Source organism: Catharus ustulatus, chromosome 7 (assembly GCF_009819885.2).
Source record: "Catharus ustulatus isolate bCatUst1 chromosome 7, bCatUst1.pri.v2, whole genome shotgun sequence".
NCBI lineage: Eukaryota > Metazoa > Chordata > Aves > Passeriformes > Turdidae > Catharus > Catharus ustulatus.
Window position 1 is genome coordinate 32,840,589 of NC_046227.1, and position 26,202 is coordinate 32,866,790.

Sequence of the window (26,202 nt, forward strand, 5' to 3'; positions counted from 1 at the left end):
GGAAGAGAAAACACAAAGACCAAGACCTTCCACATTTTCTGTGATTCTGGAGAGTTCTGTTTAGGTTCCCAAATGAGACACTCTAACCCCAGCCTGAGTGCTGATCACCCATCATTTGTCTGAAATTAGTGACCTTTAAAGAATTAAATATCCAATCTAAAGGGCCTCAGAACTATGAACCTTCCCCTAGATTTTTTATTAGTGGTGTTACTATGATTCCCAGCTGTGCCCAGGGTGTACTAAGCATTGTGCAAACATGGTGAAAAAACTACATATATTTAATTTTTCAAGCATGAATAGGAATGGGCCAGAGAAAATGATGTATTCATCAATACATTAATATAGTCACTCCCCATCTCAGTTGTCTGATTACATCAGAACATCCACATGTGATTATCCAGAGGACAGCAGCTTTAATTGCTCAGTGTTTGTTCCTCGTAACTTTATTTGCATGCACCAGAGAAGAGGAAAACCAGTAGTCATGTCCTATAACTGACACATATGAGACTTTATGGCTCAGTGTAATCATTCCAATGAAAAAAAGTGGGCCTGGATACACAACTTCTAAGTTTTTTTGGCATTTATAACTGTTAGAATCTGAATTAGCATAAAGCATTAATCTGAAAACAAAATCTATCCTGAAATTTGTATGCATTTCATACAAAATGCCTCTCAGTATGTGGAAACTCACTATGATAAATAATTTTTCAACAATTCATTCTGAAACATAAATAATTTTTTGTATAAAATCAGAATGTCAGTGTCTGCATTTACATTTAATATCTTATCTATTGGCCAATAGCTAATCCTGTAAAATGCTCCCACTCACAGAATTCTGCCTACTGAGTTTCCACCTGAGATGTGATCCAGATAAATGGAATTCACCTTCTCAAAATACCAGCACCTCCTACTACACCAGATTAAACACTAAGCAGGATGTGACTTTTTGCTGCAGTTATTTCTGAACAGCTGAACCTCAGCTGTGCCTGAGGTGAGCTGAAAGGGGGGATCTCAGAGCAGCCCTGGGGACAGATGTGAGCACCCAGCTGCCTGCTGTTTCCCAGCACCCTGCAAACAGCCCCTGTCACTCCCCCAGTGAGCAGAGCTGATGCAGACCTGCCCTGGCCATGCTGCAGCCCTTCACAAAGCTCACATTTACAAACACATACATTCTGAATCTTCTCTCAGTCCCCCACTACAAAGAAAGCCTTCAGTGCAGAATTTGGGCTATACATTGTTTTGATGTATTGCTAGGACTCCTCCATTCACAGTGAAACAATTTTGGATGATCAGGAAGATGAATGAGCATGCTGCTTTCTGTGAATCACAAGTCTATACTGGACAAAAAATACCAGACAGAACGAGCTTGTTTTCTGCTTTGACAATATTATCAGAGATTAGCTGCCTGAGCCCAAACTGAACTCCAACAGCAGAAGCTGTATTTGTATATTTTTCAAAATTATGTTTTAGCAACATAAATGTCAAGAAACTAAGAATAAGGGGTTTCAAAACACAGAGTTCTATTCCACCTGTTCTTTATTATGATTCTTAAGCTCAGGCTCAGTATGAACACACAGCACTGCAGCTATGGAAAGAAATAATGGTTGTTATTATGAAATTACTGCAGCCCTACACTACACAGATATACACTGCCAAAAAAAAGTTCTTATTCTGTTATCATTCTTTTCTCTGTTATAATTCTTTTCTTATATTACTGTAATTCAGAAATAATTATATTAGAATTATTATTCTGGCACTTACTTGGGGTGCTAAGGAATAATTTAATGTTCATTTTAATAACTTTTATCATGCTCAGGCTCTGTTTATTGCTATATGTTTATAACAAAGTAAATCCACTCTTGATGAGAATTCTACAAGTATGCATCCTTTAGGCAGCACTGAAATGAAGAGCAAAATGAATTTATTGACCAGGCATTGATTAACATTTGATCTTGAAAGTATTGCACAAAACAACACTACCAGAATATTTTGAGAGCACCAAATTTTCGGCCACTAAAGATGATACATGGGGCTCCACTGACCTCAAGGATCTCACACATTTAAGTCTACAGAGATTTTACTGAGGCCTTGTGCAATTTCATGCTGGAGATCAACATCTGCAGCAGCTCTCAGAGCCATGAGACCACAGTGGTTACCACAGAAAAATTTACTGCAGTAAAATTAAGTTTATTAAGTGCTTGACAGTAAGAGATCTGTTCTTCCAGCTAAGTGGAAAAGCTGATTTCATGGTCTAAGTCCTGCTTGTCAATATTAGTGAGTGAAAGGTGACAACTTCATTTTCCCTTAAGCAGTCATTCTGCTCCACACCCAGCCTAGCCTAGTTCAGCTTTCTCTCAAAGGGTGGTCAGGCACTGGAAAAGGCTGCACAGGGAAGTGGTGGAACCATCTCTGGAAGTGTTCAAAAAACGTGTGAATGTGGCATTTAGGGACACTCTTTAGTCATGAATGTGGCAGTGCTGGGTTAACAGTCAGACCTGATGATCTTAGAGGTCTTTTCCAACCTTAAAATTCTCTGGTTCCATGATCTCAAGCCTCATTTGCCATAAACATCACCTAATAAGGAAACTACTTTCATGTATTCAGATCAACATGAGATTCTTCAGTCTCCTTCAAAATGACCAAGTGAAAGATCAGAGTTCAGCTAGGGCAGCATCATAATCCCACCAAAAGAAAACACCTCATACCAGTCAGGAAAAAACATTCCAACTTACTCTAATGTTGGGAAAATATAATGTTGGAGGCAACTAGATCAGCCTTGAAAGGAAGGATGGGGAATGGACCATAAAAAAGTGAAAGCAGTCTACTTACAAACAACTGGCTGGAAAAGGAGGCTCCTGAACCTCTTCCCTTACTCTCCACATGGGCATCACTCTCCTGAGTATTTTTACTACAGTTATCAAATACCATCAGTTCCCTGGCCTAGGATACATTTGCAAGAAAGTATTTTGAAGCCTATAAGGGGATAAAACAGAAATTTAAATGAGGAATTTGTAGGGGAGCCAGGAGCAGTGAGAATAGTCAGTGCAGCCTGACAATTACAAACCAGGTCCCCTTTTGCCACTGAAATGGAACATCAGGGCTGTATTCCTGACACTTCAGCATTACAGACAGGAGGTAAAATGGAAAGAGGATGCTTTAAATAGAAGTTGTTTGAAAAGAATTGACAGTGTCAGATACCCCAAAGTGACAACTAGACATTTATATCAAACAGGCAGCAAACTCTGGTCACCTGGCATCTCTCCCAACCCATGGATTGGCTGGAGGAACCTCTGAAAGGACAGCTCTGAGGAAGAGAGCAGCCAGTGTGAGACAATGAAATGAGCAGAACTTCTGAAATTGCATGGGGACAGCAAAGTGATCCCAGAAGTCACTGTACTTTCCTCAAAGATAGAAAATTTTTTATAGTAAACACATGAGAAGCCTTGGCAATGCTTTTGTGGCATGTAAGTTAACTGCTAACTACCTATTAAGAAATTCCATACAGATTTAATACATATCTGTGTGCTGAGTCCTCTTTTATTCTTCATAAATTTTGCCTCAGCAAACCATGGGGAAAGATATATTCCAAAAACCTATAATTAGTCTGCTCCTGATTTCAGCAGTTCAGTACCTGTCCCTTCCAGCTGAATATGCAGCCACAGTATATCCAGACTACATTATTTGCTGTTGTTTGTTTCTCTAAACACTATCAGAGTGCTAAAAAAAGGAAAGAAAAAGAGAATTTAGCCTAAATAATCTTTTAAAGTGTTTTTAAATATTCTTTTAAAAGACACAGTTATCTATATTACACTTAATTCTTGCAATAAAAAATGAATAATAAAATTAAGCCATAACCCAAGATTCCTTAAAAGTGTAGTGATAATAGGCACAAAAGTTATTCTGTAATGTAGCATCTACCTTTATGTTGCTACAGTAGCAAAGACAGACCACTGTATTTCCATGAAGCAGAACAAAATGGAAACTTGTTTCACTGCCTTGTGTAACATTGAAATTCTTCACAGTGTCAGACTCTGCTTTCAAGTGTTCCTCCTCTTTTTTCTTATTTCTGAACCAAGTCATTGTACCTGTGTTTCCATATAAATTGCTCTGAGTAATATATGTTGAGTTTTCAGAGACCATTTGGTCAGATTTTAATCACCTCTCCTGGGAGCTGACACCAACTTCCAGCAGCAGGTCATACAATGCAGATTAGAATAACAAAAGACATGCTGCTGTGATTCCAAAAAAAAAAAAAAAAAAAGGAAAAAATAATACAAGTCTGTCTTTATCAAGCTTAAGAATGATGTTTTGAGACCCCTTTGATGTTTCTGAGACAGAACTTTCCTTCTGTTTGTATTAAAGCATAAATTCAGTCACTTATGATTTTTCCCTCTCTAAAACAGAGAATGTGCCACTGCAAAGATTTTGTTCCACATTCTGTGTTTCTCTTTGTCTTTAACGTGTTACTTAATTGCCCAAGATAGAAAGCTTGTATTTTGCACATTTTCATTGAACTAACATTTATATTTACACAACGTTGCACTTTTTTTCCTGTTTTGAAACAAAAGAAACATATTTCATTTTTCCCATATAAAAGGTGTTTGGGTTTAGTTTGGATTTTTTTTTTTCCCACTCAAATTCTTTGTTTAAAGGTAAACTAGAAAAATGTCATTAAACTTGTAGAGAAACACTGGTCTAAAAAGAAAATGGAATTTCTCTTCCAGATTAGCATTGTCTTAGGTTGTCTGTCAGTGTAAAACCGATAAATTAAATATTTCTCCTTCCCAATTCACTGTTCTTTATTATAGCATTCCCACTACAAATCCCAAACAGATTAAGACTTTTCATATTTGACCTCTTTGATAAAAGGCAATCCACTGCATAATGATTTTTACACTATTCTCCAAAATGAGCAGTTCCACACATATAAATGCTAGCAGGAATCAACATCTCCTGTTTCTTTCTCTGACCTTCAACAAGCCTATACTCTGCAGAAAAAAACCAACAGTTTTACTAATTTATAAGCACCATGCAGACACAGGCAGTCTAGAGAGAAACCTCTTTAGCAGTTGCAAAGAAAAAAACATGAGAAAGCTTCCACAAAGAAAGAAATTCTGCAACACCAAAAGAAAAACAAAAATGAAGAGGTGTGAAGATTTAAAATATTCCCAATACTCACTGAAAGCAGCCACTGCAAGAGCCAGTGTGACAATAATGGAGACCCAGGAAACCCACAATGCCTTCTTTCTGTAGCTTTGAGCTTCATGAGGTTTTAGCCTCGTACTGCTTTCTAGTAAACCTGATAAGTAATAAGCAAAGAATGTATGAACAATGCATTGCTCCTTTTAAAAATGCAGCTGTGTTAGTTCAGCCCTAGAACACGCATTTACATTCTATATTACACACAGAAGCAATACAGAATCAAATCCTGCTCACATTATTAAGGTTAAGTGAATGAATCCACAAGAAACATGTGAGTAAACAAGAAGAGCACACACAAGCTGTTTTGACTCCACACAGAAAGACCCACACATCAATCCCTTAAAAAGAGCACTGCATTCCAGTTATGGAAATTCACAAATCATCATGATTTCCTGTACCTCTACTCAAGAAATGGCTCAGTCCTATCCTCCCTCAGATCAAAACTTGTTTCAGAACTTGAGAATGCTGGGGCTAATTCACATAGGAGAAAGACTGCTGCTCACCAGTCCCTGTGGAATAAGCTCCCAATGCCCAGGGATGCACTGCACATATTGATCATCAAAGCACAAGTGGGCATGCCTCAGAATCAGAGCTATCCCAGCTGAAAAAGCCTCCTGAAGCATCTTGTTCTGCATGTGAGATAGGAACACATTCCCACCTAGAACTAACTGAAGAACCAATTCTGTCCTTCTGCAGGCAGTGCAGAAGGCTGTTGAATACAAGGGAATGTTATTGCTTTTTCTCTTTTTTGATGCTTTCAGTCTGTGGAATTCTTTTGTCCACGGATCTTAAATTACAGAGAATAAAGGTGAAACATAAATTAACAACATTGTTTGGTCTTTATTCTCTGAGTCTTAAGCTGCTTCAAAAACGCATTCAGAATTTTACATATTTCCATTCTGTATGTCCCATTCTGATTATTTTATGCTTAATACATTCATCTAATTTGAAACATGCATTTTTTTTCACCATCAAGTTTCAGCTCAAATCTGCTTAACTGGAGAGAAAACCTGATGGCTTTAAATTTCTTAATGAGTTACTCCAGAAGATGTGGGTGGTTCCTCAGATGATGAGCACTCTTCAGAGAGATTTGCCTGCACTGAATGCACTGAACTGAGACACTGGTTTAAAAGCATGACTTTCAGTAGCTGGTCTAAGGTCTCAGACAAAGGGTGGAGAGCTCTGTTAGACCCAGCATCAGATTAAAACGTAAGAGTTGAAGCTGTTACTATCCTCACCTTCCCCAGTTTTCTCTCTGATGGTTATTCCCACTTTCAACGCAGGGACATCTGATCTGGTTCTCAGCATACTCCTGAATCCACACCACATTTAACCAAGTTTATTAACCTTTACAGATTTTAATTTCAACTGACTGTAATATAGTCGCTGAAAATGGCAATGGTTTCGGAATCAATTCAGAACTGAATCAGACATCTCTGCCTCGGGGGCAGCAATGTGTCAGCAGAGGGGCAGGCATCCAGGGGTGGTCAAATTTCAGATATCAGATTTTATTCTGCCACTTGGAGTCTGTTAAAATTACTGCTTGTGATCCTAGCATAATTGGTGGGATACATGCTGTCTTGGAAAGAATTCTTTATGCTTTTTACACCTCAGTTACAATAAAGCCCAGAGAGTTTTGTTACGGGAGTTCAGAAAGCCATTCTGAGAATTTCATGCTTTTACGGTATTTTCAGAAAATTTAAAATATTATCACACTTTGTGCTACACACTCCCATTTTATGAATGGAAAAGAATCTACAAACTTGCATGGACCAGACCCTATACTGAAATTATGACTATTTTCTATTATGTGCATTCTTTGTCTGTCTAATACACAAAAACTGATAGATGGTAACTCCAAAAGCTTTGACTCTTTTACTGATAGTGTTGCACAGCTATTTCTCACATGCCTGCTTTAATTTGTGTGAAGAATTTCTTTTTCCCCCACAAATGTTTGGCCTATCTTCTGCTGCTATATATAACGATGTACAGTTTATTTGCTGTCTGGTATGAGGTAATTCAACAACACATCTTGAAACATAGGAGGGATTTCTACTAATTTAACCATAGAGAAAACACATCTTCTCACATTTTGTGTATTCCCCCCTCCTGTCCCCTCCCCTAACCAAGGATTTTAAATTATGGCCCAAATCTTTTTGGAACATAAAGCAAAGGTTTTCTCACCTGATTTTGGCTCTCAGTCTTTCAAACCTCAAATAAACACAATGAGAATGACAGATATCCTCACCTGTTTCTTTCTTAAGACATCTTTTAATTCATGGCTACAGCTCACTATCACCTGGGAAGTCCAACATACATAGTTGATACTAACAAATCAAACGATATCCTAATTAAATAAAGGAATGAATAATAAGCCCCAGAGCTAGTGCAGCACTCCTGATTACTATTCACATGTCAAGCACGTGTCCAGTATGACAGAGACTGCGGTCTTTATAAAACTCAACCACTTCTGCCGTGTGTGTGTGTGTGTGTGTGTGTGTGTGTTTCTCTGGCTCTCAAAATGGCTGGCATATTCTGGCTGTCAGCGATGTGATCCCTTCCTTCTTGATATAATTCAAGTACATTTTCTGCATTTAAAATTTTCACCCCTCCAAGAAAGATCATATAATTCTTATGAGAGTCCTGAGGCCAGCACAGAAAAATACAAACTCATTCACATGAATGCTAAGCCCACAGAATAAACAGAAGCAACAACAGCTCATTAATTTGCACACAAGAACAAAATTCACAAGGTAAACCTCCATATTTTTTCGCTGACCATAAGGAGACAAGTTTTAAGCATCCACAGGAGGATGGAAGTTAATCTTTCAGTATGACCTGCACTGCTACAAAAACAAAAAAATAGCATCTACAAATGAAATTCCTCCGCCCTGAAATTAGCATACTGAGTAATCTTATTGCCAATAATTTATTTAACACAGGGATGTCCTTAATGTTTAGAAATGATGATACACTGGTTAAATTCACTGGATTTTTAATTTATCTTTCAGTATCTTCACATATTAACAGATTTTCTTCCCATAAAAAATGAGAAGGAGAAAAAAACCTGCCCAACAGTTGCAGAACACAAGCTTGGCATATTTGTGAAGTGATTCTAGGATATTCTTTACCATATGCTGACTTACCAGAAGTACTTTTCTATTTGGCTAAGGGATCATTTTAAAATGTCAAGTTAGAAATTGTGTTAAGAGATAAGGCTAATAAAAAAAAACCTGTTCACCTAAGGATGTTAATTTAAGGATCCCATCCACAAAATTATCACTGATTTTTGGATCTGGCTCTTAAAGAGCAAATATCTTGTTCCAAAATTTAGGGTTAGTATTTATTTTTAGCAAACATGGAAGCATCATCTCTATAACTAGATCTGGTATGATTCATTGGACAGGATTGTAGGAAAAAGTACAATCTGAAAGGACAGACTGTTAACATTTTCAATAGGGGCAACCTGCAAAAACATACCAGACTTCCCTCTACAATGACAGTGAAATATCCTGGTACAGATGGAATCAGTAACTATAGGAAAGACTAAAAGAAAAAGATACTGCAAGGGCCGTAGAAGGAGAATGGAGGCAAGGAAGAAAATTAAATCAGCAGCATCTCCCTCATAGAAAGAGATAGGTTAGGTACAACAGACACTATAGAATTACCCTTAATGCCAAAAGGGACAGCTTTCACCTTTAGCTCTGTCATACTGGGCACAAATTAAAATTTTTTGTAACCAAACTTCTATGTTCGAACCTTAATCAAAATTCCTCACTCATGTAAAAGAGAGTTGAAGCCCCAGATTGCCCCTGGGCAGGCACAATGTCTGTCCAGCCGGGGCAGTGACGGTGAGGCCACCCCTTGAACAAGGGCTGTCCCCAGCCCCAGCACGAGTGGAACCTGTCAGGAAGGTGGGGAATGCCCTTCCCCTCACTCCTCTACTTTGTGTCTTCGATTTGTGAGCAGGGACAGGCTTCGGGAAGCTGGGCAAAGGACAGGAGACAGAGGGGGTTACATGCAAAGGGGTTATGGATGAACACTGAGAACAAAAAAAGGGACTCCTGGATGCTGAAAGCAAAACGGAAAAGGAAGAAAAGGCAACAGAGAGGCTAAGGGAAGCCAATAGATGAAATTAAAAGATGGAGACAAATGGTGTGGAAGAGCCTGGGAGGGTTAAAATGGCAGCTGCCTTTGTGGGCGGCAGATGAGTGAGCCCCGGGCAGATGTCCGGGATGGATGTGCTTCGCACTAAAGCGCATCCCGCTTTGCCAGCTTTCCGTCCCTGCTCAGGTATTTCAGTAAACAACAAAAAACCGAGTTGTGTGGAAGTGCATAGGGGGAAGGGACACAAGGCGTGAGACAAGTGCCCCGACTTCAACCCCAGCCTGGCTGGGGCGGACCCCCAGGAACGCCCCGCTGTGTCCCTGCTCGGGGGGCGGCTGTGGCCACGCCGCCGGCTTGGGCACCTCAGTTTTCCCGAGGAAACCCCGGCCCTGCCCGGGAGCCACGGGAGCCACGGGAGCCACGGGAGCCACGGGAGCCACGGGAGCCCCGCGCCCCTCGCCCGAGCCCTGCCCGCGGAGCCATGTGCCGCCGGCAGCCGCTCCGCCGCCAGGCAGACAAGTTCTCGGGCGAGGTGGGAACAGCCACGAATAGAGTTTATAAAAATACTTCAAAGCTGTCGCGGAGCGCTCGCACGGGAGCTAAAACGGGGCAGAGCTTCGAGGGCGGCGCGGGGGGATGCTAAGCTGCTGCCAGCGGCGGGATGAGGGGTGGGAGAGCGGGGATGGAGCGGGGAGTTCGGGGGGCAAGAGCCGGGGTGCGGCTGCCAGGGCTGGAGGGGAGGGGGCGGCAGGGCTGCTGCGGCGGCATGGGGAGGGTACCAGGGCAGCGAGCGAGAGGATGCTGCGGAGAGGGCTCGGAGGAGCCGTCGGGGTGGGTGTGAGGAGCCTCGGGACGCAGGGGAGGTGTAGGGGCTGGCCACAGCGGAGGGCAGCGTGCAGGAAGGCGGGGGACAGACGGACGGACTGACGGGCGCTCACCTCTGTCCTCCAGCCCCTCGCTGAACTGCCCGCTCTCCCCGATCCGCAGCTGCTCCTGCTGCTGCTGCTGCTGCTGCTGCTCCCGGGGGGCTCCCGGCGGGTTGGCCCCGGGGGGCTGCACGATGGCGGGGTCCGGAGTGGTGTCCAGGGGGGCAGCGGACGGCTCCATTTCTTGCGGGGCGGCGGGAAGCGGCCGGCGGCTGTGGCAGGGAAGCGAGGAGCGAGCGGAGCATCCAGCCCGGGTGCGAGCCCGGGGAGAGGAGGAGACTCGGGCTCAGAGCATCAGGGAGACGAGGACGGGCAGCGAACAAACTCCGGGTGCTCGGCGGCAGGCGCTGCCCGCGGCCGCCTCATCCCTGCCCGCGGCGGAGAGGGGCAGTGGGAGCGCGGTGCCGCCTCCCGCCTGCCCGGCCCCTCCCCGCCCCGCCGAGCGCCCGCCGGCGGCAGCGCCTCACGAACGGGAGCTCCTCGGTTACCCTGCCACAGCGGGCTCTGCCTCCTCCTCCTCCTCCTCCTCCTCCTCCTCCTCCTCCTCCTCCTCCCGCTCCCGGCCCGAGCTCAGGGGGAAGAGCTGTCCAGGGGCTGTCCGAGGCCGGAGCCCTCCCGCCGCTCCCGCGGGCTCCGGCCCTGCAGCGAGGTCTCGTCCGCCTCCCCTCCCCGCACACAGGTAAAGACACAGCTCCCCTTAGCTGGTGTTGTAAATGAGAAGTGGGGATTTGCTCGTTGTCCATCTGCCATCCCTTTTCCGGGATCGGAGCAGAATCGCCTCACTCCGGCCCCTCTCAGACCCCGCAGCACTGGCGGTCTGTCACCCTCGGAGCTGCCTCAGCGCTGCCCTCGAACACACAGCGATCTCATGCTGAACACGGGGCTAGACCTGCTGCCCTTCTCATTGCTCACCTGCCTTTCCTAGGCCTGCAGAAGAGCGTAGGGAAAAAAACTAAAATCTCAGAAGCACAGAAATTTTTTAGAAATGTAGATTTTTACTGCTTGCATCTTCTGGTTTCTAATGGAGAGGTGCGAATAAACGAAGCGTTCTTTGTGCGAGCACAGTATCCCAAGTGCATGCTTACTAGCGTGCAGATATATATTGAAGCTGCATCATGTTTTGACTTGAAAATTTTGTCTAGGAAAATATCAAAAGACAATGAAACATTGCAGCCCTGCAATGATACATAAGGATACAATCTCCATTCAAGTTAGGAAGATCAGGCTGCCGTTCTAGTTCGAGAAATCAGTGAATTTGGGGATTATAGAAAGGCCAGCAGCAAAATTAATATTTATGCCAACATAGGGACATGATTTTATGAACTGTCAGAATCTTGCTGATGTCAGCCTTGCAAAAGTTTTGTAGTAATACCTGTCTAAAAATGGTCAGTGCAACATTATTACCAAAATAATTTTTTAAAATTTTAAAAATGCCCCTTAAAACTGTATACTAATCCTCAAAGTCTTTTCATCTGAATTTTAAATCATTAATTATTTGAAAAAGTAGAAGTAAAATATAAGTAAATGTTAAGTGATATAAAATACTAGTTTAGAAACTGATTGGCATTTTGACAATCTTATGAAATGGAGATGGCTGCTGTAATATGAGGGATTCGTGTTTTTACCTAATTTATGATTTGTTTATAGTATACCATACCTACTGTATGAAATATTTTTGAAACCTTCATGCCTGTCACCTAAATTTCACCTTCACCCCTAGCTATCCTACCCTGCTTTGTGAACCCAGAGCTCTTGCTCTTCTAGTTGGATCAGCATTAATATGAATATAAGCAATGCCAAAATTACTTGCTTTTTCCTCGTGAAATGGATAGTAAATTGGAATATGCCTATTTGATGTTCATGTCAAAAGAGTTTTGTTCTCGTGTGCATAACTTAACACAAGTGAGTTATTTTGAGGAAACTGTTATTTTGAGGTTCGGGCTGGGTTGGGAGGGGTTGAAAACTAGTAACTGCATTTAAAAACATGATTTTTTTCCTTAAGGGCTCTTTATTAAGCTCTGGTTACTTTGAACCTGCAAGATGCAAGAGCAGATGGATGTATGCACGTGAGAGGTGAATGGAAAGAAGAAAAGGCTCACCTTTTGTTGCTTACCATAAAAATAGATTGTGATGTATCTCTTTCACTTAAAATGTATCTGTAAAATGAGAATCCTTCAATGAGTAGAACCACTTTTGTAACCTGGTCAGAGACAAGAAATGGGGACTGACCACTCTTCAGGACCCGGCAGGGACACAGAAACCTCTGGTGACCCCATCCTGGGCAGAGTGCAGCCAGGACAAACCATGAAGAGTCCCTTGAAATTGCTGCAACAGATACAATGCTCCCTAATGCAGTTTTTGCAGGATCCCTCCTCTTTTATGGAGATAAATCCATATCTGATCCATTCCAATGAGAACTTTCTTATTCCTTGCATAAATGAGAAGCTGACCAGTGACTCTTTTCTCTTTATCTCTCCAATCTATTTTGGTACTCTTATAACTTCCAGAAATCAAACCAAGAGAAAAGTGCCTGGAGATTCCTAATTCCATTTCTTTAAAAGGAGGTCAAAGCGATAGGTTTCCAAATGAATTAGAGAAAAATAGGAACTAAGAGCACCAAAGCACAAGTTTTAAACTTTAATGCGTTTCTTTCTCTTTTTTCAGTTGCCCTCAATTACTGTTCTTACATAAAACTGTGTCTGGCAGGGACTGGAGCTGCCTCTAATTGTATAATTGCTATAGTGTTCAGGCTATGGCAAAGAATATGAGGCCTGCAAAGAGTATTATAGTTTCTTTTAAATGATTCTCTTCAGTGCTTTCAAACACAGCCTCGCATGAGAAGGGTCAGACACTGCATTTAGCAAACATAAATTCAAAACATTTAACAGATCCACAATGAAGGGCCTTTCAGATCACACCATTGTCTATACAAACTGGTTGCTGAGAAGCAGAAAGACTTCATATCATAGCTGCTGGAAGCTGCTTTCCAGCATTGCCTCTTACTTCTCATGACATTCATACAAAGTGTATTCCATTGGATGAAGATGTAGAACTAGACTTTTAAAGGTATGGATCCTGTTTTCAGCCCTATTGGACTTCTTGTGTGTGAAACCCATAGACAAAGACAATGCAGATAAGAAGCCTCACTCAAATAGCCATATTAAAACATTATTTCTTGGCCCCTCAAACCTACCTTTGTTGGATAGGAAAAATGGAAAGCCAAAATCAATTTAAAAAAAAAAGGCATGTCTGTGGATTCAGTCTAACTAGACTGACACCATCCCATCTTCTGTAGCTGCTGCAAGATTAATACACACTTGCAGAACTTTGTACCCAGCTGGAGCTGCCTGTAATTTCCATAATATTTTGACTTCCAGTGAAAGGAGATTTCAGATGAGATGGCAACAGCAAGCAGCAACAACACAAAGGACTTCTTCTTCCTTATTTGTATTGTCTGTGGTCTGCTTTTGTTGTGGTTCTTTTGCCTTCTTGTCTGTGGTCTGCTTTTTTTTTTTTTTGTGGTTCTTATTCCTTCCTTCCTTCCTTCCTCCCTTCCTCCCTTCCTTCCTCGCTTCTTTCCTTTCTTCTAATAAATGAATAATATCAATCAGATTTGAATTTCTGCACTACTGACTGGAATGTTTTCACTTGAATTAGAACACAGTGGTGCACTCAAAGGCTCTTGAGAAGGAATTTTGCTTGGTTTCATTGATATTAACTTGCCCATGTTCCATATTGACCAACATCTTGACTGCAGCACTTAATTTAAGAGCACTCTTGCAGATTTGGAAAGAGCTGCTCAGCTGACCTGGTGATTATTTTTTACTATGCTTAAAGGCATAAGAGCAAGATAATGCCATACACCATTTTGTTTGCTGAGTTGCATTTCACACATGTACAGACAAAACTTCCCCTTTTTGGCAACAAAATCCTTTGATTGTCAGCATCATTGTATTGCAGTATCAGGAAGTGCAAATGTCAGCCAGGATGGTTTATTAGTTTAGGAGCAGTTCTGCAGGGAACACATCTAACAAAACTAAGAACCAGTCCAGTTCTAAAGGCACAGGTAGCCACCAGTCCCACAAAGGTCATCACTGTAGCTCACGTTCAGTGTCACTCCTCTAGGACCAAAGTCTGAAACTGAGTTATCCTGACATTCCAAAAGGCAACACCTTCCATAAGTGTTTATGGTATTAAATGCTCAGCAGTTTTGCACTACAGATCCCTATTTGTGTCTGCCTGTGGATGAGGTGAAAGGATACTTGAGATCATCTAGACATGTCCTTCTCTAATGACTAGATTAATTACATCTCTTTAGTGATGAAAACCTCTAAGATTCTGTATGTCACTTTTTTTTCACAAACCTAGTAATTCCTTTTAATAGTCCCTCAACCATCCTGTGTGACATTGGGTTCCATAGTTCTCTTTTCTCCTACAAACAAATAATTTTCTTCTAGAAACAAGTTAGGCTACATGCTGTAGGATGTTTTTAAACTGTTTGTTTGTTAGTGCATTTGGTGGCATGCAGGCAGAGGCAGACACAGATCTTGCTCTTGTTCTGTAGCTCCTGCAGCCCCCACAGCATTTTCAGCAGTCAATAGGATGAGAACACCAGGTTCTTTTAACCTGGTCTAGATACCTCTCAGCCTAGTATTACTCACCTTGATTTTTAATTTAAAACACAAAATAATGTTGATGTTGGTGCCACAATACTACATTAATTTTTGAACCACAGAGTGAGCTTAAATTATTATCCAATGCATGTTGGTGGTTTAGTGTTTTTCTCTTGCACTGGGTTAAATAGAGTTTAAATTGAAATTGTCACTCTTCTTGGCATTTTTAGACTGAATATTAACTTGGGTCAAAAGTTATTAGAATGTTATTTTGGAAAAAGAATATGATAATTCATTACCTTTTCCTTCAGGCTATGAAGAGTGCCCCTAATATGATTCCCAGAGAATACAGCATGCAGTGACCTTGGTAAGTAACTGATGACACCTCACATAAGCACCTACCCTTTCCCTATACAATGTGGTTGCAGGATCATATTTGCAAAAAATGCCACAGCCAGCATGAGCCACAAACACTGATAGATTCCATCATGGCAACAAAGGATGAATAAAAACAGGCTGCAATTTATGTCATCTCAAAATGAGCAGAAAATCTTGGAAAAGATTCTTTACAGTGAGCATTTTCCAACTATTTTAAGAGTTGTTTTTAATTCAAGATAAAACTGCTGTATAAATATAGGAAACCATAAAAAATAATCTGACAATTTGACAATTTTGTCAGAGAAACATTTTGCAGTTTATCAAGAAGAAATGTGTCTATTCCACACAATGCTGTTTCTTTATACCACCGTGACATCTCATTTCCAGGTTTTGTGTAACTGAATAAAACTGGCTTATTTGACAGTGGTTTTATTTCATTGTTAGTATTCACAAGTGTTGAAGAGAAATGGAAGGGAAAATTCATTTTCAAGAGGTAGGCAACCTGTTATTTGAGTCATATTCTTCCTCTTTTTTACTTTTTTCTGCTTTCCACACTATGTAAAGATCTTATTTCCAATGAGACTCTAATCATAATCTAATGGACAATGTGACTTTACAGAGCTGATATTTCATTTTTGCATCAAAGAAAAGAAAAAAGAAAGCTAGGAAATGCCTAGGAAGCAAACTAATATAATTTTGTAATAAACTTATCCAATTGCTTGTAATTACTTGATGATAATTCCTATCCTAAACCATCTTAACAACCAGAAAATTCCAATGTATTTTCTTAACTTCGAGTTTTCTCATATTTATTTTAAAAATTTATACACAATTTTCCATTAAGTTAATATGATTAAATGTGAGATAAGTGAACAGAAATCACAAAACATTCTTTTTATCAAATATAGATTGAGTCACTTTTCTTTTGCTAAGTCCACTCCCCCTGATTCACCTGTTGCCTTTTTCCACCATGCTAAACCCATGCCAGGTTTTGTTAAAAAGGCTGCATAAAAAGGTAGATACATACTCACTTCATACTCAGACTCCCCTCATGTATTAAATATTTATAGTCTATAAATTTTACCCTGTGCATTTCAAAAAGAAAAAAAATTAACAGTGGTAATCCCTACTTGGAAGGTAATGGGGAATCCCATTTCCTTATGGGATTTGCCTGTGTCAGAAAAGACATGCAATAGCTTTTATGGGGAATAGTGCCCAACTCACATATTTTTTCATATTTTAAGCTCTAATTTATGATTTGGTTTGATATGTTATTCCTTGTGTCATCAGCACAACTTTTTTTCTTGTTGTATTTTTATCTTTACCAAAAGACCCTGTGTGAGTGTGTGAGGGAATTACCTTTCTACTCGGTACCAATAATACTTAGATTGCTTCTTTGCTCTAAGTACTCCACAGCTCACTTTTGCTGTAAGTTGAGATGATAATATTTCTGCATTTGATCGAGAAATATTTTGTCCTTTTCTCATGCCAAACGAATTGTTGCTAGAGTTCTGTACATTGCCACCTGAGTATTTAGCAAGGATAACTATAGAGACTGTTTGGAAAAATCCTGATAACCACTGCCAAAATGAGTGTTTTGTAAAACATGTTCTTCATAGCCAGGAAACCAAACACATTTCTTTGGGTGCCAGTTCTGGGAGCTCTTTTACACCTTCTCAAGCAGATGTTTGACACTTTAAATCAAACTCTGCTAGGTCTTGATGGACATCAAATTTCTAATACCTGGAGGAATCTATTACCCACTTCATGTTTTTTACCTGTTTGATTTTGGTACTGATTTTTTTTCTTTTTCTGGAGGAAATAAAATTAGCTTCCTGAGTCTTGACATACAATTTGGGTTCAAATACTTTATTTTAATGAAGGGAGATGCTGTAGGTAAAACAATTATATTCTCTAGGTACTAATATTTTGGAAAAGGCAGAAATATTGCCAACCACATACAGAGGAGTTATAATACATTTCTGCATTCTTTATTCTCAGAATATATTGATTATTTCTCATCCTCTTAAAGAGTGAATCACATAATTCATGTCATTCTTCTTGTAAGAAGAAATGGGGACCATTTTTTAGTGGAATTCAACCCCAAAAGTTTGAACCCAAAAGCCAGGCCCTTCTCTGCATGCAGCAGTAGGAAAAGCAATGGATCCCTATTTGGTCTTGCATGGGGAAATAGAATGTGAATATTGACATTTGTCTGTGCATAGCAAACACTGTCAGATCTGGATTTATGGAAGATTGATAAGGTAGCTGGTTAATAACCCTACTAAAAGATTTATGTTATATTAGCAGTGATAGAGTTGTGCATGGCTCTTAGCATTTGCCAATTTTACAAGGGAGAGGAACATCTTTAGGAAATTGAAGAAGTTCTCTGTTGAATGAAGAGTGTTAAATCCACTTCACCTAGAAATGCCTTTTAAACAACCAATAAAATTGAAATTTAAATTCAATTGAAGTTTGAAGCTCAAAATGTCAGTGAAATTTTGAACTTCTGCTGCAATATAATTGTTCTATAACCAAAAAGAAAGATGACAATGTCAATCATATAATTTAATCAGACTATGATAAAAGTCAATTTCTGCTTCTTTCAGATTCTGTCTAGAGCTTTAGATGATGCCTAAAAGTTATCAAGGGACAGGCAGTCACAGAGTAATGCAGACAGCTCTCTCTCCATCATCAAGACCACTGATATTTTTGGTATTGGGGTGCAGGGATAGCCACAGAAATTTCACTTAATTTTCACATTCTTCTATTAGAAAATGTGCATTTTAAGAGTTTGTATTTTACTGACAAAATTGATGTAGTTTGATTACTTTTTTCTCTATCCACTGGCTAGCACAGCTGATACTGAACTATACAAATTTATTGTAGTTATATATTTAGGCAAACTGGCAAATTTAGGCAAATTTATCCGTAAATAAAAATAATAAGTTTTATTAAACCAACTGGTTTAATTAATTTCCAAATAATATGCTGAAAGTGTAGCTGTGTGTACAGTCTTCCTGACCTTAGGGTTGGCATGTCCAAAAATACCTGCTTTCTTCACTTTTTTTTTTTTTAATTAAAAACCTGTCCACAGACTTTGCTTTCTATTTGTAACAAAGTGTGCTCATTTGACATGTCTGGGTTTTGTCCCATTTAGGATACCAATGTATAACTTGTTGTCAGGAGGTGCCACAAAGTCACCACAAAGAGACTTTTCAGCTTGAGTCAGCTACAAACCATATTTGTGTCAGACAGGATTTTGTGTGTGTGTCACGAGAAAAAAAGTTTCTTCTTATAAAGTTTGAAATTCAGCTAATGGAGGCAAGGTGAGATGTTTTTTGATTAGCTGGACCTTTAACAAGTGGACCAATATTGTAATACAGCTAAAACTCACAGATGTGAAGCAAATAAAGGCCTCACTGTGGCAGTCACAGCCTCAAAATGCTCTCACAGACTCACTGCACATTTCATGTACAAGAGGAGCCCAGTGTCTGCTCTTGGAGCAGCTGAGCACATTTCTTGCACCAGACAATACTTTCAGAGATTATTAGTGTTTGGGTGTAGTTGTTATTCAGTTATAAGATAGATCTGGCTTTTTGCTTCCTGTTTCTTACCTTTCACTTCTCTAGCTTTGCTCTGGATAGCTTTTTCTTTGCTTACTCATTTCAGCCTTACTTGCAGGTTGAGAATTGGAGGGGCCACAGTTTCTGTACACAGAATAATTTTTTCTCCATTATTCTGCTGTGCAAGATCTCTTTTACTGCTGCAGTAGAATTGCTTTTTCTTCTTCCCTTTTCAAAACTGAAGAGGGAAGAATGAGAATGAATGTCCTGAGCCAGTCACAAACTGTGCCATGAGAGGTTCAGATGGGACATTAGGAAAATGTTCTTCACTATGATGGTGCATCACCAGAAAAGAGGTGGTGGAATCTTGCCTCTTGAAGGATTTCTAAGTTCAGCTGCCACAAAAGCCACAGATAACCACAGCTGACCTGAGATAGTGGTGCTTATGGTCCTTCCCAGAGAAGAGAGTTGGAATAAATGATCTCCACAGGCTCCTCCAGGCCCCAGTTCTTTGGTGTAACCAATATAAACATCAGGGGTTATATTGCTGTGAGGTTTTACCTTGTAACTGATAAATACATTAATATCAAAGTAGGTTGACACAAAATGTGCAGAGGTTTAGAGAAAGAGATAATTCCAGTCCAAGAGGAGGTTAATTTAGCAATAAAGGACAAGTGCTATGTTTTCCTGAAGGATAAAATACTGATGACTTACTCCTCTTGGATTGTTGCTTTATTGTTGATTTTAAACAGGCTCTCAATGGAGTACATTACTTATCTGATAGTCTATCTAAGCCCCTTATTCTACTCTATCTTTTTATGATAAGCCTACTGCCTTTACTTTATATAACTTTGAATTTTGGTCACTTTGTTTCCTTTTTTATTTCTGGGTACAGAAAATTGATCTCATATTTATGAATACCATTAATTGCAAAACTCTCCGGAATTACAGGTTGTTCTGGCTGATGTATCAGTAAACTTTGAATTGTCTCCTTTATCAGCCTGAAGTTTGTGTAATTGTGTTTACCAAAAATTCAATCTCTAAATGAAATTTAATCAGGAAATAAAATCAAGAAGCTACCGAGGTCTGTTTTGCATCCCATAATCATTTTAAATTGAAGTTCATTGAGATTGTTTTGCTTATCTTAACTTTGAAGATAAAGCATATTTGGAAGACATTTAAATTTTCATGGAGTCCTAGAACAATTTGACTTGGAAGGGACATTAATGATCATCTGTGAAGATTTGTTTTTGTGGAGGTTCTTTTGCTTTGAACTTATTTCTGTATTAAAACTGCCCAGTGGTTGCAACACTAATTAGATGGATATTGCATGGGATATCCAGACTTGTTGCATCTAGACTTGTTGATTTTCCCACTAGATGCCATTATGCCTTAAGTGAAAGTTAATTTATAAGGTTGACTATAATTGCACATGCTAAAGATTTAAAAAATGGCAATGATCTGTTGTGTTTGCTGTTAGTCTACGCTTAGAACTGTGGCTTAAAAATCACTTGACCTACTTCTACCTAACAGCAACCCAATCCATCCTTGATGCATCAAATATGGATTTACTCAAAGCAATAAAGGAAGTCAGCCATGGCAACAATATCTGATCATGTGTGCAATGTGCTTTTTAGACTAAAACTTGTCCAACCATTTCTGCATTTAACATTTTAAGAGTGACTTTAATGCTGCAGATTGCTTCCTTTCTGGCTGCATGGCTTCAGCTGAACTGATAGGAGATGTCCAAAGCAAAGCTGCAGTGCTGAAGATTGTTTTTAAATAAAGAGCCCCACATGAGCTTTTTTTTTTTTTATCTAGTAGCTAATTCAGGATAGGTAATCAGAATAATTTATCACTTCAGGTTTAAATAAAGACATGCTGCTGTTTCCTCCATCCAGATGAACTATTAGCAATCCCCATACAAAATTTTGTGATGCTCAAGAGTGAGGCTTCTAGAATCTAAGGTTCTGACCAGTGAAGCACCATCTGAGGTGGAGCAGAAGTCCAACACCTTCAAAAGAACTGGTTAGATATGTGTTATCCAGGGTACACTCCCCTGTATTCCACACTCTGAGCTGTGTTTTTTCTTTATGCTTTATGTAGAATGTAAGAGGCTCCAGGCTGGAAAGGGATAATCCAATATTGCAACATTTTACTGTAAGAGAGGGGTAGAATATGAGCTGGATGAACCAGTTCAGTTAGCCTGGGACAATGCTGGAAAAGTGTCCAAGGACAAGAAATCAGGTAAATATTAGCTTCGTATTAAAAAGGTCTTTTAAATCTTCATGCTGTTGGAACGCATAATAGAAAAGTAGAACCTGTACTTGTTTCTAAATTGACTTTTGTGAAGAGGACAGATTAATGCCACCCGCAGAAACACCAAAAGATTGCCATGAACTCAGGATGTTAAACTGTTTGTATTTTCTGTTTAAAACTTTATGTTACTCTTACTGTGCCCTGAGGTTTGATAAACTATGATTTTAATTGTCCTGTGCAGTGCAGGGCTTTAGATAATGCAATGTCTGATTCCTTGACATAGAAGAGTTTATGGTTTGTGTTTGTCTGTGATGGGCGATGGAATTCAACCCTTTTGTAGCACTGCTGTAAAAAATACCTCATGAGAGCTGCCTTCAACCAAATTGTTGAAGTACCTACAAACTGCAAATAAGAATTAGGGTATAGATCCACTGAATGAGAGCAACTGGTTTTCTCTTGTCACTTGGGATGAAGAGATTGAATGTAGCTTTTATATGGTTAGTAACAATATAAATTAGTAGGCATTAATTATTGTTAATTGTTTTATTGGTTAATTTTGTATTTCATTACTAGGATCCAAAACTTAAGAGTTTCACAAATGATATGAAATCTTATTGTTAATTAACATTTTCATATGGAAAGGTTAGTGACAGAAATTTCCTTTATTATTTAGTCAATGGTGAACACTTAGTGGAAATCAACATCCCAATCCTGGTGTTTGAAGCATGTATTCTACACTGGGATCCTAATGATTGTGCTCCAAGCCTCCAGGGGATTTTAACTCCCAGTTGTTCAATAACATAACAGCAGAGACAAGCAAGCATGTTACAAAAATGGATATTTGGAGGCATGTGTTTCCTTTCTGTTCCTAAAAAAGCTGAATTGCTAGAGACAAAGGGATATTAAAGCACCCATTCACCATGACATGGATGTGTAAAACATTGATTTGGAATCACCACCGGGCTCAGCAGCAGCTCACCCCAGAGCTGCTCTGACACTGCAGCCACAGGGGAGGGAGCTCAGCCTGTGTCACCTCCCACGGGCAAACCCCAAACTCCTCCTCAGCAGGAGATCAGAGCTCTCTGGGACCTCTGCAGCCACTGTTTGCTGCTCTACAAACTGCAGCCTGCAGCATTCACAGGGAGCTGCACAAACATTATTAACAAATTTGTGATTGATAATGCAGATCTTCCTTTGGAGGCACCAAGCTGGCACAGCCATCAGACCTCATCCAAAAGCAGCACTGTGGTGTTTAATTACTGAACTCCAGGCAAGGTTTACGTGTGATTCCTCATTTAAATGGGTCTGTCTTTCCAGAAGCTCAAAATTACTTTTTGAATCTCCACTTGATTGATCTCTTCTGTAACAATCAGGTTTCCTGGTGACTTAAGGGGTCTTTTAGATGCATCTGAAATTATTAATTACCATCGAGTTCTTCTAAAACACCTGCAATTTTTTTCAATTGTTAAAAAATTTACATGAAACATTACAGGGAGATGAGTGCCAGTATCCTGAAGGGGAAAATAGATCTTATTTAGAAGCAGGTTTTTTTTCTGATCTTCACACTCAGAAATTAACAGATGTTTTGGTGTATCTGCAATAGAGTCCTGGCTGTAGGTGTGACCAAGAAAGTGCCAATTTCTTAATCTTTTTTAGCAGATAAACCAAAAAAAACCCCCTTCAAATTAGTAAAGCACATTTAAATACAGCCAGGAAGTTGTGGATTTATTTTAGTAATTGTGAAGAAGGTGGCTCATCCTCAGAGGGAGTTATTAAATTCCTAATGTCAAAATTTAAAAAAAGGCAGTACCTGCCTTTTTGTAGCTGGACTCAGCAAGCAAAAGTAGGCTCCAGAAATGTTCTGTGGAGGAATTCCTCTGCCAAGCTCCCTGCTCCAGATGGATGAATAAATGCAGCTGCAGCATGAAACCCCAAACATTTACATCACAAACATCTGCAGAGCTGGAGATGCTTCTTTGCTTCAGCACTCACTTCCTCTGTGAAGCAATAAAAGCTCTGAGAAGACTGTCCTTGTCCCCAAAATTCAGTTGTGCCCAAAGAGTGACACAGAGAAGCCTCTGCCAAGAGGGAAAAGTGGGGATTTGACTATCTAGCAACCAGGGAAAAAGGTTGTTGAGATAACATAGGGCAGGAGTTACTATTTATTTGTTTAAGGCATCAGCCTTCTAAATAATTGAAACAACTTCAGATGTTACCACAGGGTATTAAGTTCAAAATTATGACTTTTTGGTGTCTGCAGCTTCATTCCATCTGTTCTTTCTGGCCCACGTTTATGCTGCTGGTATCTGGTTGCTCCCTCTGCACAGGAGTGACACTTGGCCTGGTACATGCTTAAATAGAGGTTGGTTTTTTTTTGCTTGAATCTACACGTGGGGAGAAAAATAAAGTTCTGTTTTTCTCATACTGGCATTTTAGAAAATATCTATTTAATTAACACTTTCTGCAGTGTTTAGAGGTAGAAGATTTCTATGCAAGATAAATGCATAGTAAGTGTAAATTGCAGAATTCCAATTGTAGTGTATTAGGAAAATAATTATGTTGTTTGAAAGTTAGCCATATCATTTTCTTTTATTGTTTTAGACTGGCAGTTGAATTTCAGCAATGTAGTATTTTCTAGAAATAAGGATTTTTTAATGGCTTCGCTTAGGCAGCAGAGAACACGTTAATGGTCACGAATTTGGCAGAGGACATTGTTTGTTTTCATCACTGTGTGATTCATCAGAACTCTGGTAGGATGATGGTCACAGAGCAGTGCAGGGCAGCCAAAGGAGTCAGCAACCTTGGCCACCTTTACACACAAATTTTAGTGACACAAAAAGAGCTGTGACAGGTCTGAGACAGAGCCCACCTGGGGAGCATCACCCTGAGCTTGTGCAGCCGAGAAGCTTCACTGTGCAGAGCTAACAACTGAGATCTTGGAGCATCAGAGAGGCAGCAGAACAGCATCACACCTGAGCTAATAAGCACAACTTCTCTGCAAGGCTAAATGGGCTCAGGGTACAGAGCAGCAGCAGCTCTGATGTCTGTCTAAACAGAGGCTCTTACAGTTGTTTGTTTCTGCAAAGGCTTTTTAATAGCAAAGTGAAAAATCTACTGCTCTTCAGCGTTTAGTGATGAGTACACCTGCACTGCTGCCACCTTGAGCCGGGTTAGCTGGCTGTAGATTGGAGGTGGGTGTGCCTTTTCAGTTGCCTTCTGTAAATGTGTATAAAGGGAACCCTGGCATTGCAGTCCAGCTGGCTGTGAGAGCCACCAGCAGCTTAGGCAGTCACACTGGAGTGTTTGGTTTATTGGGTGGAGGACAGGGAATCATAACACTGCCCACTCTCTGGGATACATCTTGGTTAAGGACTTCACGGGCGTGGCTGTAGCTGGGTGTGTTCTCCTGGTGTAGCACTAGGTGAAACAATGTTTTCCTGTGAAAAATAGCACTTGGGAGCTACACATGGGAGGTGCTGCATGGGAACTGCATTCTGTTGTTCCTCATTAGGAGGGAAACCATAACCGTTGCTGCTATTCCCTACAGAACCCAGACCACACCACTCCCACTGAAGTCTGTGTTCTTTAGAGTCCCAGAAGAGGTTTAAGTTCTGTGATCACGCTAATTTAATAGGAGAGGTTTAATTATTTGATACCACAGGAAAAAAAAATAGAATTACTGACTTTTGCATCCTTTCCAAACCTGACATTTCCAAGCAGGTCTGTAATGGCAGTCTCAAAGGACCCATGCAGTCCCCAGCACAGCCAAAGGATAACCTGTTGCTAAGCAACCAATATAAGTGTGCTGCTCAACATTTATTTCATTTGGAAAGGAACGTATTCTTTAAGTACTTCATCTTAGCTACAAAGCACAAAGAGTTTTCTACTTGTTTTTCTGTAGCTATGCACATGTGTAAAACAGCCCATTTGCACAATCAAATGTGCACCTCCAAGAACAAGTGCCAGAGAGGAACGTGCAAAATGGAAGGTATGAAAAACTGGCACAAATACTTTATTCCTTACTAAGATCAACATCCTGAATTTGCCTCTTTGTGTCTTTGTTCAGCCTAATTGAAAATGGGCTGCCTTGGAAGCATGGATGTGGCAGAGCATTCTGCACAGCTTACCAGTGTTTGTTGATGCAGCCTTTTTTGAAGATGTCAGGGTTTTCTCACTGATACCAGGAATCACTTTTAACCCTGATAAGCAAAGGCCAGAACACGACACCCAGTTTCCATCCTGAAGACTCCAAAGCTCAGATTCTGCAGTTGTTTCAGAAAAGCAGCTAAATAGCTTCAGCAAAAAGCACTTAATGCCCTACAGTTAACACCATTTTCACCTTAGTGCTTGTCCCTACAGTCAAATAAAACCCTACAGATCTGCTAGGCTTCTGTGTGTGTATCTGAAAGCAGCCTTGGCTGAATAGTCTGTAGCTAGATTGTCCTTGGAGGAGCTGTTAGTCATGTTTTCCAGTTTGGAGTACATTGGGTGCCTGTGTATCTGAAGAGCTTTTAGTTCCTAGCCAGTGAAGGTCTTTCTGCTGCTGACCCAATGGATCATGTTGGATATAGACAGATGTCTCTCTGCCCTTTGATCAAGTGACATGGATACACCTTTTGCCTTCATCTGGTGTGGTTTCCAAATGATGTGTTTTGTCAAATGAAATGCAGTGTGGGAGTACTACAGTGTTTGCAAGCTAAGCTGTGTCTTGGGAGCAGTAACTAACAACTACAGCTTTTTTTAGAGCTGAGGAAAATTAAGCTCAGTGTTCAAGAAATGCAGCTGAGCTCTGCATGGAATCCTGCAGCTTTGGTGACTGGAGACTCTTGGTGTCTTAGACTACTCAGTGCACAAATCTCTCGCTGCCTCTCTCCCTCACTTCACTCTGCTTTCTATGCTGAAGTAGGGAATTGTCTTCCAGACATCTCTTCATTAGAGGACTCACTTTGTTTGCCTCCAATCTGTGCATTCATGATGCAGATCTCCCAGAGCTGAATCAATCCTTCTTTCTTCTGTCAGCTGTAGTCCATGCAGGAGCACTGCTGACAACAGGCTGACACTGCAGTGCCACATCACACAGCTTGGCTGTCACATCTGGGAGCAGGAGAGCAAATGTGCTGCTTAACCTGGCAGCCTGGTCATGAGGAGATT

At 40.4% G+C, this 26,202-nt stretch overlaps 2 protein-coding genes across 3 annotated transcripts in view; one reads left to right on the forward strand and one right to left on the reverse strand.

Annotated features, from left to right (window-relative positions):
* TMEM163 (transmembrane protein 163) overlaps positions 1–10,648 on the reverse strand; it is an 84,834-nt gene extending 74,186 nt beyond the window's left edge. Inside the window, exons 1-2 of the mRNA XM_033065094.2 lie at positions 10,248–10,648; positions 5,180–5,299 (exon numbers count right to left, since the gene is read on the reverse strand). Coding sequence (XP_032920985.1) covers positions 5,180–5,299; positions 10,248–10,416 — 289 coding nt within the window. The 5' untranslated portion in view covers positions 10,417–10,648. The remainder of the gene's footprint in view (positions 1–5,179; positions 5,300–10,247) is intronic.
* A 4,508-nt stretch (positions 10,649–15,156) lies between these two features.
* Positions 15,157–26,202, forward strand: part of ACMSD (aminocarboxymuconate semialdehyde decarboxylase) — a 35,862-nt gene continuing 24,816 nt past the window's right edge. For both annotated transcript variants that reach the window (XM_033065091.2, XM_033065093.2), the window contains exon 1: positions 15,157–15,215. The gene's annotated coding sequence lies outside the window, so the exon portion shown is untranslated. The remainder of the gene's footprint in view (positions 15,216–26,202) is intronic.